Below are 14499 nucleotides of genomic sequence, written 5' to 3'. Positions count from 1 at the left end.
GGCTAGCTTCAATTTCTTAGCTAATCTGTAATAAAAAAAGGCCATGAATAAATACGATTGAATGAATGAATGAATTTGCTTCCTGAATTCCCTCTGCATCATTTGGTGTTCCAGATGACATACCTTGGTCCCGTATTTAGCTTCTCTCGGCAACGGAGGGTTCAATGACGCATTTAGAAATAACGGAGTCAGGAATCGCCCCGAGGACCACCCTCGTCATCCAGATTCGGCATTTCGGTGGGCGTGGGAATAAAGCGGCTACGGCGATCAAAATCTTGACTTTATTTTTTAATATAAAAAAATGCAGCTCTGGAAACCCGCCCTCCTTTTTTACCCTAACATAATGCTTTACCTCTTAAAAATAAAAATAAAGTACTAATTCTATATACATCACATGTACCATACAAAAATGTATCCAAAGTTTCTATTGCTACCAAAGTGTTCTAAATTAAAACCGAGTTACATAAATCCCCTCATTGTAAACAAAGGATTACGAGTTACAAAAAAAAAAAAAATCAAATTACACACAAGCCATCGAGTCATTTTTATACAACAAACTCTAATACATTTTTCTCCCAAAGCAAGTTGAATTCTCATGTGCCTGTATAAAAATGCATATCAATATACTTTTTCAAATTTATTTTTCATTATAAAGCAAATTAATACACTTTCTACAATAAATAAACAGGGAGACACATCTATTAAAAAAAAATAAAATCTATGGGAGAGAGAAGGGAGGCGATTTTTGAAGAAAAAGAACAAACTCAGAGGCTCGAAGCCACGTTAGGGGATGACGGAGGACAAACCAGAAGGAAAAGAGAATCTCTAGAAGAATCATTTAGGGCAGCAATAAGTGTTTTTGGTGATTCGCGAGTGGTGCACATAGCATAAACTGACCCGTCACCTCTTTCCACAAAGCACCCCTCAAAATACGTCATTTCCTTCCTTAAAATACACGTCATTGTAAATTTACATTCCCTCATTTAAATACGTGGTACTTTGTGCAAAGAGTGTGATTTACAGAAATAATTCAACATTCAAAAAGTCTTCCGAACAGGAAAAAAACAAAAGCAAAAAAACCCTACAGATCGTGAAAAAAGAATACAAGCAGCACCATGTTGGAGAATACGGCATTTCGGCAGAGGGGATACGCCTCTGCCGACATTTTCCTGGTTTTTGGCTTTCCGCCGTCCAGACCGCCGGCCCGGGCTGGGAAGTTGGGGGCTCAGGAACTCTCGCTTGGTTTCGTATGGAAAGAAGAGAGGAAAAAAAAAAAATGCCCTTCTCACGCGGGGGTCCGGGGGACGGGGAAATGGAATCCAGAAGAATGGAAAGGAAGAACCAACGCATGAACGGAAAGGGCTGACTGCTAAAAATCAGAATAAGTTAAGTTCTGGACAATATACAGCTATGTACAGTTTATGCACACTATGAACAGGACGCGTCGAGCGCCTCAGTGGAACGGGGGGAACCGGCTCGGGCCCCGGTGCGGCCGGGGGGCCGGGCCGGGCCTGCCCACCGAGCCCCCGGCAGCTGCCCCGAGCACATCTCCCGTCCGTCCGTGTCCGTCCGTTCTTGCCCAGCGGTGGTGAGGGGGAGGATGCGGAGCGCCGCCCTCCCCGGGTCCGTCCGTCCATCCGTCCGGCCGGCCGGCCAGCCGGCCAGCGGTCTCAGTCGACGTCGCTGAAGTCGCTGACGGGCTCCCCGTGGACTCTGTTCAGGTGGTTCATAGCCCGATCGAAAGCCACCCTCACGGCTTTCCGGATGCTGGAGTTCCGCCCCTCCATCATTTTTAACTTGTCGATCGTCTCATCGACCCCCAGGGGGACCATTTTGGACTTTGGAAGCCATTGCCTTCGAAAGAAAAAAGGAGACTAAGCCACTAAGCCAAACTTGTCACCGACAAAGTGGATAGAAGCCGGGCTTCTATCAGAAGGACCTAGGTTCTAATCCTGGCTCTGCCATTTGTCTGCTGGGTGACCTTGGTCCCTTCACTTCTCTGGGCCTTGGTTCCTTCATCTGTAAAATAACCCTAACCCTAAGCAGCTCCCCCTCATCCCCCTCTCCATCCCCCCATCTTACCTCCTTCTCTTCCCCACAGCACCTGTATATATGTATATGTTTGTACATATTTATTACTCTATTTTACTTGTACATATCTATTCTATGTATTTTATTAGTATGTTTGGTTTTGTTCTCTGTCTCCCCTTTTAGACTGTGAGCCCACTGTTGGGTAGGGACTGTCTCTATATGTTGCCAACTTGTACTTCCCAAGCGCTTCGTACAGTGCTCTGCACACAGTAAGCGCTCAATAAATACGATTGATTGATTGATTAAGACTGTGAGCCCTATGTGGGATGGAGACTGTATCTCACCTGCTTATCTTGTATGTACCCCAGGGCTTAGCACAGTGTCTCGTACACTGTAAGTGCTAACAAATACCATTAAAAAGAAAAATAACAGAGGGAGGAGAAGGACGGTTTGCCTGTAATCCAATCAATCAGCGGGTATTTAGTCAGTGCTTACCACATGCAGAGCATTATAGTAAGCACTTGGGAGAATACGAAACAGCAGAAATAGTAGAGACGTTCCCTGCCCATAACAAGTTTACTCTTATATGTACACCATTGTTGCTGTTGTTATTATTACGATGATTAGTATTTTTAAATCTACAGGGCTCCAACTGCAGCCCGGGATCCATCCCCCTAATATGTGCTGACCGGCAGTCGGAGATCTGCTTCCATCAGGTTGACCAGGCTAAAGGAAGACTGAGTCTTTATGGGAAACCGCACCCCAGGAGGCAATGAGACCCCATGGAAAAACCCCGGGCCTGGGAGTGAGAACACCTGAGTTCTCAGAGCCCACTCTCCCCCTTGACCGGTGCGTGACCCTGGGCCAGTAACTTCACTTTTTTTAAAAAATGGTATTTGTTAAGCGCTTACTATGTGCCAGGCACTTTACTAAGTGCTGGGGTAGATACAAGCTCATCAGGTTGGACACCCCCCCATCCCACATGGGGTTCATAGTATTAATTCCCATTGTACAGATGGGAAGCAGCATAGCTCAGTGGAAAGAGCACGGGCTTTGGAGTCAGAGGTTATGGGTTCAAATCCCGGCTCCACCAGTTGTCAGCTGTGTGACTTTGGGCAAGTCACTTCACTTCTCTGGGCCTCAGTTAACTCATCTGTAAAATGGGGATTAAGTCTGTGAGCCCCTCGTGGGACAACCTGATCACGTTGTTACCTCCCCAGCACTTAGAACTGTGCTTTGCACATAGTAAGCACTTAATAAATGCCATCACTATTATTTTTATTATGAGGTAACTGAGGCCCAGAGAAGTGAAGGAACTTGCCCAAGGTCACACAGCAGATACGGGGCAGAGCCGTGCTAAGAACCCAAGGTCTTCACTTCACCGTTCCTCAGTTCTCTCATCTGCAAAATGGATTCAATCCTTGTTCTCCCTTCTACTGAGAACCTAAAGCCCATGTCTCCTGTATCCACCCCCGCACTTAGTACAGTGCTTGGCACCGTAAGCGCTTAATACCACCATTATTATTACTATCATCGCTATTAACCAAAAGCAACATGGCCCAGAGGAAAGAGCCCGGCCCTCAGAGCCAGATCTGGGTTCTAATCCCAGCTGCCCCAGGTGCCTGCTGTGTGATCCTGGGCCAGTCGCTTTACTTCTCTGTTCCTCTGTTTCCTCCGTGTCAAATGCAGCGTGGCTCAGTGGAAAAGAGCACAGGCTTTGGAGTCAGTGGTCATGAGTTCAAATCCCAGCTCTGCCAATTGTCAGCTGTGTGACTTTGGGCAAGTCACTTATCTTCTCTGTGTCTCAGTTCCCTCTATCTGTAAAATGGGGATTAAGACTGTGAGCCCCCCGTGGGACAACCTGATCACCTTGTACCCTCCCCAGTGCTTAGAACAGTGCTTTGCACATAGTAAGCACTTCATAAATGCCATCATTATTATTATTATTATTAAATGGGCATTTGATACCTGTTCTGTCTCCCCCCTTCCATGGACTGTGAGCCCCAGCTGGGACAGAGACTGTGTTCAACATGATAATACCGCATCTACCCCAGCATGGAGTATTATCCTCGGCACGTCATGAGATCTTACCAGACACAACAGTGATTATCAGTGAGTGATTATTGGGGCCTCAGCCTCTGCCAATACCACTATAGCTGACGTGACACCCCCCTACTAGGTCCTGAGGAAAATAGAGGTGTCAAGGATCCTTGTCTCCCCCATCCTTGAGGAGTTTACCCTCTAATTGAGGGAGACGGAGGGACAGAATATTTACAATTCCAGGGTGCCGTGGGGATCAATTGATCGATGCTATTTCCTGGAAGCTGACAATGTGCAGAGTGTTGAACTGAGCGCTCGGGGGAGGACGATGCAACAGAGCTGGAAGACACGTTCCCTGCCCTCAAGGGCCGAAACTTTCCAAGCGCTTAGTACAGTGCTCCAGTCATAGTAAACGCTCAATAAATACGACTGAATGAATGAATGCAGGAGCTGACAGTTGAGACGGAGAATACGAATCAGCCAGGGAGAAGAACAAATACGCCATGGCAAAGAATCGGAATTATGCAGAACTATAAACTGAATGCCCCACGGAATAGATGCAGACTGAGTTGGGTGAACACGTTCAAGCGTCGGGCTGGACTGCTAGGGAAGCCTGGGTCCTGTCAGCTAAACTAGGCCGCTCTCGAGGCCCCTCCAAGCTCTTGCTCTCTCTCTTTCTCCTCCTCTCTCTCCCTTCCTCTCTCAGATTACATGACAAATAGGTACCATCTTTCAGAATCTCTGAAGAGGGCTTTCACCTCTAGGCACCCACCGTTCAAGTCTGGACATTGTCCGATAAAAAGCAGAGCGGCTTAGTGGAAAGAAAACAGGCTTGGGAGTCGGAGAACCTGGGATCTAATCCCAACCTCGCCACCTGTCTGCTGAGTGACCTTGGCCGAGTCATTTCACTTCTCTGGGCCTCCGTACTGTGCCTGACCTGATTATCTTGTATCTACCCCAGTGCTCTGTACAGCACTGAACACATAGTGCGTACTTAAATCCCACAACTATTGTTAATAAAAAGGAAGTCCACACCCCACTCTGCTCCGAATCTCTGGGATAATGCAGGGAGACACCCTAGGAAAATTGGCTCAGGATTGCTCTTGGCACCATGGGACGGGCACTAACACACAGAGAGTCACACAGACATACACATGGTCTCACACACACACACACACACACAGTCACACCCATACAGACACCCACATAGTCAAAGACTCCCATACAGTCAAAGACCAACACATAGACCCCCACACAAAGATATCTTGCCACCCCCCACCCCCTGCCCCTCAACCCCCCTAACACAGCACGTGCAGTCCTTCGTGCTCCCAGTTAGCCATGACCGTCAGCCCCTCATGGCCAGTGCTGAGGTCGGGGGTGTCCGAGGCAGCCGGAGAGGCAGATTTGGGCTGGCGGGGTGCTCCGCTTCGATCCTCCAGCCCAAGCTGCCCTCTCCTCTCCTCCTCCCGCACCCCACAGCCCCCCACCCGGGCCAGAGAGGAGCCCACCTCGCCGGTGGCGGCTCTGCAGTGCCTCCGTAGCCTCAGAGCCACATCTGGGTCCTAATCCCAGCTGCACCGGGTGCCTGCTGTGTGATCCTGGGCCAGTCGCTTTACTTCTCTGTTCCTGTTTCCTCCCTGTCAAATGCAGCGTGGCTCAGTGGAAAAGAGCCCGGGCTATTGGAGTCAGAGGTCATGGGTTCAAATCCCAGCTCTGCCAATTGTCAGCTGTGTGACTTTGGGCAAGTCACTTATCTTCTCTGTGTCTCAGTTCCCTCATCTGTAAAATGGGGACTGTATCCACCCCAGCACTTAGTATAGTGCCTGGCACATAATAAGCACTTAACAAGTACCGTAATTATTATTTAGTGAGAGCTTACAGTGGGCAGAACAGTACTACTCAAGAAAGTACACTATAACAGAGTCAGTAGACACGTACACTTAGAGAAGCAGCGTGGCTCAGTGGAAAGAGCCCGGGCTTTGGAGTCAGAGGTCATGGGTTCAGATCCCAGCTCCGCCAATTGTCAGCTGTGTGACCTTGGGCAAGTCACTTCACTTCTCTGGGCCTCAGTTACCTCATCTGTAAAAGGGGGATTAAGACTGTGAGCTCCCCATGGGACAACCTGATCACCTCGTAACCTCCCCAGTGTTAAGAACAGTGCTTAGCACATAGTAAGCACTTAATAAATGCCATCATTATTATTATTAGGTACACAGGTCCTATGGGATTGGTCCCTCTCCTATGTGCTCAGCACAATGCTCTGCACTCAGTAAGTGCTCGTTAAATCGCACCGACTGACAGACTTGGGGGCGGGAGGCACCGAAAGCCCCTCCCTTAAACTCATCTGCTCTATGACCTCGGGCAAGCCACTTTAACTTCTCTGTGCCTCAGTTCCCTCATCTGTAAAATGGGGATTAAGACTGTGAGCCCCACGTGGGACAACCTGATTACCTTGCTTCTACCTCAGGCTTAGAACAGTGCTTGGCACATAGTAAGCACTTAACAAATACCATCATTATTACTATATTAAACCCCGAACTCCCATTCCTTTCCAATGAGATATTCCTTTCCTGATGCTGCTGGAACAAACAGCGCTTAGTATAGTGCCTGGCATAGAGTAAGCGCTTAACAAACACCACTGTAGAAGGGAGCGTGAATACACCTGCTTCCTAGCTGCATCTTTACCGGATCGACTTCACCCATGGCCACCCGCTTTACTTGGAGAAGCCCTGCCGTTCTCGCCAAGCCGGCCGTCCACTCACAACGGACCCCGGAAAATCTGCTCTCTGCCTACTCGAGGGAAAGGGAGACAGGGCGTAAATACAGAATACGTACCAACTCCTTTTGTTGTCAAAAAACAAAACTAAAAAAAGCTTCTCATCAGATTTGGTCTGCATTTGTTCTCCGATTTTTAAGACATCCAGGGGAGGGACTGGTATCGTGACCCCGTTGTGGTGACCGGCGATTCGAGGCATTTTGGGGTCAATGATCTGGAAGGGAAAAGAAGCAGAGGTTCTAGACTGGAAGCGCCTTCTGGGCGGGGAACGGGTCTACCGACTCCGTTCGGCTGTTCTCTCCCGAGCTCGGGAATGGTGCCCTTCAGGCGGTAAGCGCTCGAGAGACACCACGGACGGATCGACTGACTGATTCGCCACTTGGGACGGGATATTTAAGGAAGGGAGCAGAGAATCGTGCTCACCCTGAGGGGTCTTCCCGGATTAAGCCCCACTTCATCCCGACTCTCTCCCCTTCCTGCATCCCTTGTGCATTTCGATCTGCTCCCTCGATTCACCCCACAGCACTCTGGTCCGCATCCTCCTCGCCTTACCTCCTTCCCCTCCCCACAGCACCTGTATATACGTATATATGTTTGTAAATATTTATTACTCTATTTATTTTACTTGTACATATTTATTCTATTTATTTTATTTTGTTAATATGTTTTGTTGTCTATCTCCCCCTTCTAGACTGTAAGCCCGCTGTTGGGTAGGGACCGTCTCTATATGTTGCCAAATTGTACTTCCCAAGCGCTTAGTACAGTGCTCTGCACACAGTAAGTGCTCAATAAATACGATTGAATGAATGAACCCGTCACTTATTTCTCTCTCTTAATGTCCGTCTCCCCTTCTACGTCGAAGGCTCGTCGCAGGCAGGGAATGTGTCTGTTACACTGTACTCTCCCAAACGCTTAGTACCGTGCTCTGCACCAAGTAAGCGCTTGATAAACACCCATCACGAAAGGATCGATTCTACAAATCCCCTTAAACCAACCGGATTTTTCGATGACCGATCCCCCGGGAACGAGAATTCGCAACCTGGTCCTTGGTGTAGCTAACTAAGAAAGCTCCACTCAAGCCCCTTCTTTCTTCAGAAGAAAGACCTGGCCCGGGGGCGGGGGGAGAGGGGAAGTGGTGCTACAGAAGACGAACAATAGAATTCATTTCTAGCCAAAGCTGTGGAGGAGGAAAGTTGCAATAGCTGCGAGGAGGTCTTACTTAGGTGAAATCGAAGCTGAGGTTTCAGAGAGGAGGGTTGGGGGTTGGCCCTTCCCTAGCCCCGGCGTCAGTGGTCTGGATCGACTTCCAAGCCCTCTGACGCTAGACAGAATTCCAGGCAGAATTCCAAGACGGACGGAAGTGCCTGACCCACCAACGGGACTTCTACTGTTCTAGTACAGTTTGGTCACCGGGGACACGCAGGGCAGAGTACCCACATTTAATAATAATGATAGCATTTATTAAGCACTTACTATGCGCAAAGCACTGTTCTAAGCACTGAATTTGATTTGCTTGTCTCCACCCCAGCGCTCAATACAGTGCCTGGCACATAGTAAGCACTTAACAAATACCATAATTATTATAATTATTATTTGAACTCTGAGACAAGATACCTGCCACCTCTCACAAGGCCTAGCAGAAAGAACCCAGGCCTAGGAGGCAGAGGACCTGAGTTCTAATCCCGGCTCTACCCCTGCCTGCTGAGTGACCTTGGGCAAGTTACTTCATTTTTCTGTGCCTCAGTCATCTCAACTGGGAAATGGGGATTTAGACCGTGAGCCCCATGTGGGACAGGGACTGTGTTCAACCTGATTCTCTAGGCGCTTTAGTACAGTGCCTGGCACATAGTAAGCACTTAAAGACCATAAAACGTGTCCGCTAATTCTGCTGCATTGTAATCTCCCAAGCACTCAGTACAGAATAAGCACTCGATAAATATCATTGATCGATTGATTAAAGAAAGAAAACAACTGCTGGATTGCTCTACTGGGTTATCTGGATTTGGAATGGACTTCAATTCCACGGTTTGTAGGAGTGGGAAAAATAAGAATCTTTAAATGTCCCCTACAACTGCCTGTATTTAAATTCGACCAAGTGGCTCCGTGAGTTTTGGCAAGTGGAGATTTCCTGTTTTCCGAGTCCCGGATGCCGTGCTACAACCGGGCAGTGGAGCCGGCCCTAATAAAAAAATCAAATATGACCATGGTATCCGTACAGTGCTATGTGCCCAGCACTGAACCAAAGTTGGAGGTAGAAGCCGGATAATCAGGCCGGACCCAGTTCACATTCCACCCAGGGCTCACAGTCTAAGCAGGAGAGAGAACGCGTGACTGAGTCCCCGTTTTGCAGATGAGGAAAGTGAGGCCCAGGGGAGTGACTAGCCCAAGGTCACGCAGCAGCCGAGCCGGGATGAGAGTCCGGGCCCTTTGCCTGCCAGGCCCGCCGCCTCTAACCGGCGATCACCTGACTTTCCGGAGAGGCCGAGGAAGAGACACGGGACACGAGGGGGCTCGCACCTTGAGCTCTGCCGTCCGTCTGCCCGTCTGACGAGGCCGTCCTTGTGGCCGGGTGAACCGGGCCACCCGCCACTTCGACGTCAAAACGTTCTCTTTGGACTGTCCGAGCGAGCTACACAAAACTCGGAAGCTTGGGAGGGCCGCCGCTCCCACGGCAGAAGACGCCGGACACTCCAGGCCAGGGATGATAATGGTGATGATGACGATGGTGGTATTTGCTAAGCGCTATGTGCCAAGTACTGTTCTAAGCGATGGGGCAGATACAAGGTAATCAGGTTGTCCCATGTGGGGCTCACAGTCTTAATCCCATTTTAAAGATGAGGCACAGAGAAGTTAAGTGACTTGCCCAAAGTCACACAGTGATCACCAAAGGGATGCGGAAGAAGGTGTCCCTCGCCTGCTCTGTCTCCACTGTGCCAACCACGGAGAAGAAGCAGTGGGGCAGAGACAGGACCATGTGAATCCCAAAGCCCCAACAGCCCGTAATGACAGGTCTCAAACACCTGCCGCCTCCGACATCCCGGGCAGCGGATCAAGACTGGCGGCAGCCAGTTGTGGGTCACCCTGCCCAGAGCCGGGGATGCCCGCTCTGTTTGCACCGAGTCAGGGATCTGGGGACAGTTAGGTCTGTGAGCCATCACAGTTGGGTAGGGACCATCTCTATATATTGCCGATTTGTACTTCCCAAGCATTTAGTGCAGTGCTCTGCACACAGTAAGCACTCAATAAACACGATTGAATGAATGAATGAATGAATGTCTTGCTGAACACTTGTGGAGCTGGGAGCTAGGGCGCCTCGCCACGTAACTCATAAATGGATTCTTCCCAAGCAGAAGGGAGCTAGTCTCTTTGCCCCATACGAGGAACTCAATAAACGTATTGCTCCCAAGAGGGAAGCCTCCATTTTGAGTGGACCCAAATTAAAATCCGCACATTCCTTCCGAAAGGGAAGGTCAATTTGCCACGTACGATCCACTTTTCATGGCTTGGCCTTTCTGATTCCGGCATCCACCTCTGGATGCTGGAGCCCGTCCCCGCGAGGTGGGTGCGCAGCCCTTGGGGGGAGCTTGGACCGGGTCATGATACCGTTGCATCCCTCCGAGACCTGGCCCGGGGCTAACTCCGGCAACCAAGAAGGCGGGGGGCCTGGCGGCCGGGGGAGACAGGGAAGGACAGACGGTGGGACAGACGGAGGCTGCTCAAAGGACCCGGAGAGACGGCATCCCGGCAAGCGTCCGGCTTGGATTTGCCCTCACCGAGACAGGGGGAATGGGCTCTGCCGCCTCCTCACCCAACGTCAGTCAGCGAGCGGACGGGGGCTGGATGGAGTCACTCACCAGAGCGGGGTAGGAGGGGTAGCCGCTGCACTTGGCCCACACCACTTTGAGAGGCTCGAGCACTGAAGCGGCAGCATCCGTCGAGATCCACATGCTGTTCTGCCCGACTTCTGAGGAAACAAGCAGAGGCAGGAGCCCAGTTCAGCGGACGCGGTAATCACTCAATACAGACGACCGCCTCATTCGTTGCCCGCGGCACCCAGGGCCCTCGGTGCCGCCTGGAGCCCCCCCAACCCAGGACAGGGACGGGGGGCTCTCTAGAGGCCATGGTGTCCGGCAACAAGTGCTGTCTGGAGAGGCCTGCCCGGTTTGGCTGGGATAATAGTAATGGTAATAATAATAATAATAATTGTGGTATTTAAGTGCTTATTATGTGCCAACCACTGGTTCTAAGCGCTGGGGTACACACAAGGTAATTTAGGTTGGACACAGTCTATGTCCCCCTCATGAGGCTCACAATCTTGATCCCCACTTTACAGATGAGGGAACTGAGGCCCAGAGAAGCAAAGTGACTTGCCCAAGGTCGTACAAAAGACATGTGGCGGAGCCAGGATTAGAACCCACAACCTCCAGCTGCCAGGGCTGGGCTCTTTCCACTAGGCCATGCTGCTTTTCTGGGATGTCCGGGCTGGAGGGGCAGGAGACTCCCATTTCTTACTGGGCCAGGGTCACCATTCTCCAATCGGGACCAGCCAGGGCCGGGAGCTGGCGGGGTCCACTGAGTCACAGTTGGGTAACGACCAAGGAGGTCTCCCCCGATTACTTCCCAAGTCGCATCTCCCCCCTCAGCCATCTTAAGCCCTCGTGCCCTCTTCTTTTATAATCACTTAGCCATACGCCTTCTTTTTCCAAGTGCCCAGTCAATTCTTTTAATTCGTCCCTAGTTTTAGCTCTGTCTCCCGTTAGAGTGGAAGCTCCCTTTGGGCAGGGAGTGTCTTTCTTGTTGTATATTTTCCTAAACGTGTAGGACAGTGTATTGCATCCTGTGAGTGCTCAAATGCCCTTTTACTGTGTGCAATGCACTGCCTTAAGTGCTTAGGAAAGTGTATCAGAAGCGCAAAGCCTATTTCCTGCCCACAGGGTGCTTACACTTACAGTGGGGAGACAAAGACTTTTTTTTTAATGGTACATGTTAAGCGCTTTACTATGTGCCAGTTACTGTATAAGCGCTACAGACGGTCCAAGATGATCAGGTTGGACAGAGTCCCGCAATGAGGCCCACCATCTTAAAACCCGTTTTACAGATGAGGGAACTGAGGCACAGAAGTGACTTGCCCATGGTTCAAAAGCAGACAAATGGCAGAGCTGCCATTAGGACCCGTTCGACTCCCTGGGCCCAGCTCCTTCCACTAGGCCGCACTGCTCAACACGTATAAGCAGGGTTGTGAAAACAAATAACTGAGTGCTCAGATTTGTACTTCCCAAGCGCTTAGTACAGTGCTCTGCACATAGTAAGCGCTCAATAAATACGATTGATGATGATGATGATGATGATGATATGTGCATGCGCGCGCACACACACACACACACACACACACACACACACACCCCTCCTCCTCCTCCCCAAGTTGGTCTGTTTTGCAGAATTCGATGGGGCCGAAAAGGTCAGTGCAAAGTCCGCATTATTAAACCAGCTCAAAAAGCTGCGAGAGCGCCACTGTCTAGCTGTAAAAGCTTGAAACTGAGACAGTCCAGCCCGTTACTGGTGAGCTTTTGTGTCTCCCCTCTTCGGGAACCGTGGCCGTTGTGGATGCCGCAGACCTCTCCGGAACTCTCCATCCGGGGCAAATGAGAGAAAAGGGGCCCCCGGTAAGAGCCTCGTTTCCTGCTTCCTCTTGTCAGAACCTCCACCCCTGCCTCGGGCGCTCACCCCACCCCCTTCCTCCCTCTGCCTTGGCTTTCCTCTCTTGCATCCCAAGGCACAGAGTCTGAGGGCCCAGGGAAGGATAAAGAGGGGGAATTCAAACAGCAGCTGGCCCGCTCTGAGGAAGGACCCAAGGAGGGATGGGGGTAGAAACCCTCCGTCCTCATGGCTGCCCGGCACCTGCCAGGGAAGGGAGCCTCTACTCAAGCAGTCAATGGTACTTATCGGGAGCCTCTGTGCAGGGCAATGTACTGAGCTAGCTCTCTTCCTCCCTTCAAGGCCCTACCGAGAGCTCACCTCCTCCAGGAGGCCTTCCCACACTGAGCCCCTTCCTTCCTCTCCCCCTCGTCCCCCTCTCCATCCCCCCCATCTTACCTCCTTCCCTTCCCCACAGAACATATGTATATATGTTTGTACATATTTATTACTCTATGTATTTATTTATTTTACTTGTACCTATCTGTTCTATTTATTTTATTTTGTTAGTATGTTTGGTTTTGTTCTCCGTCTCCCCCTTTTAGACTGTGAGCCCACTGTTGGGTAGGGACTGTCTCTATATGTTGCCCACTTGTACTTCCCAAGCGCTTAGTACAGTGCTCTGCACACAGTAAGCGCTCAATAAATACGATTGATGATGATGATGATGATAAAGTGGGGGAATTCAAACAGCAGCTGGCCCGCTCTGAGGAAGGACCCAAGGAGGGATGGGGGCAGAAACCCTCTGTCCTCATGGCTGCCCAGCACCTGCCAGGGAAGGGAGCCTATACTCAAGCAGTCAATGGGACTTATCGGGCGCCGCTGTGCAGGGCAATGTACTGAGCTAGCTCTCTTCCTCCCTTCAAGGCCCTACTGAGAGCTCACCTCCTCCAGGAGGCCTTCCCAGACAGAGCCCCTTCCTTCCTCTCCCCCTCGTCCCCCTCTCCATCCCCCCCATCTTCATCATCATCATCATCAATCGTATTTATTGAGCGCTTACTGTGTGCAGAGCACTGTACTAAGCGCTTGGGAAGTACAAATTGGCAACATACAGAGACAGTCCCTACCCAACAGTGGGCTCACAGTCTAAAAGACTTACCTCCTTCCCTCTTCCATCTTACCTCCTTCCCTTCCCCACAGCACCTGTATATATGTATATATGTTTGTACATATTTATTACTCTATGTATTTATTTATTTATTTTACTTGTACATATCTATTCTATTTATTTTATTTTGTTAGCCTGTTTGGTTTTGTTCTCCGTCTCCCCCTTTTAGACTGTGTGCCCACTGTTGGGTAGGGACTGTCTCTATATGCTGCCAACTTGTACTTCCCAAGCGCTTAGTACAGTGCTCTGCACAGAGTAAGCGCTCAATAAATACGATTGATTGATTGATTGATTGATTGATTGAGCGCTTGGGGGCACACACTACAATAGTACAATACGGTGCCCAGTAATCACCGACGATGCTTCCCTGCCACCCTGTTGTCCGGCTGGGCCCAGGCCGGCGGGGGGCTTGGGTTCCTGACGCTCCCAGCCGGAAACATCTGGCTCTGAAGCCCCACCCCGAATGTCAAACCCTCGGGTGGCCTTTTTGAGCAGAAGCAAAGGCAAAACAGCATCAAGAACCGCAAACAATAATAATAATTACGGTACTTGTTAAGCGCTTACTGTGTGGCGAGCACTGTCCTAAACGCTGGGGTAGATACAAGGAAGCCAGATTGGACCCAGTCCCTGTCCCAAATGAGGCTCACATTCTTAATCCCCATTTTTTAACTGATGAAGTAACTGAGGCACAGAGAAGCGAAGTAACTTGCCCAAGGTCACACAGGAGGCATGTGGTGGAGCCGGGATTCCAGGCCCTTCTGAAACCCAAGCCCGTGACCAACCTCCTCCAGGAGGCCTTCCCAGACTGAGCCCCTTCCTTCCTCTCCATCCCCCCATCTTACCTCCTTCC

The 14499-nt window shown here is 50.3% G+C and overlaps 1 protein-coding gene across 3 annotated transcripts in view; it reads right to left on the bottom strand.

Annotated features, from left to right (window-relative positions):
- Positions 1-1564: 1564 nt before the first annotated feature.
- BRD1 (bromodomain containing 1) overlaps positions 1565-14499 on the bottom strand; it is an 86525-nt gene continuing 73590 nt past the window's right edge. For all 3 annotated transcript variants that reach the window (XM_038756174.1, XM_038756173.1, XM_038756175.1), the window contains exons 11-13: positions 10702-10811; positions 6907-7061; positions 1565-1854 (exon numbers count right to left, since the gene is read on the bottom strand). In XM_038756174.1, the coding sequence (XP_038612102.1) occupies positions 1671-1854; positions 6907-7061; positions 10702-10811 (449 nt within the window). In that variant the 3' untranslated portion in view covers positions 1565-1670. The remainder of the gene's footprint in view (positions 1855-6906; positions 7062-10701; positions 10812-14499) is intronic.

The sequence above is a fragment of the Tachyglossus aculeatus genome, chromosome 14 (genome assembly GCF_015852505.1).
Source record: "Tachyglossus aculeatus isolate mTacAcu1 chromosome 14, mTacAcu1.pri, whole genome shotgun sequence".
In the NCBI taxonomy this organism is placed as follows: Eukaryota; Metazoa; Chordata; class Mammalia; order Monotremata; family Tachyglossidae; genus Tachyglossus; species Tachyglossus aculeatus.
Note: the sequence above shows the minus strand (reverse complement) of the source record. Positions and strands in the feature narration are given on the sequence as shown.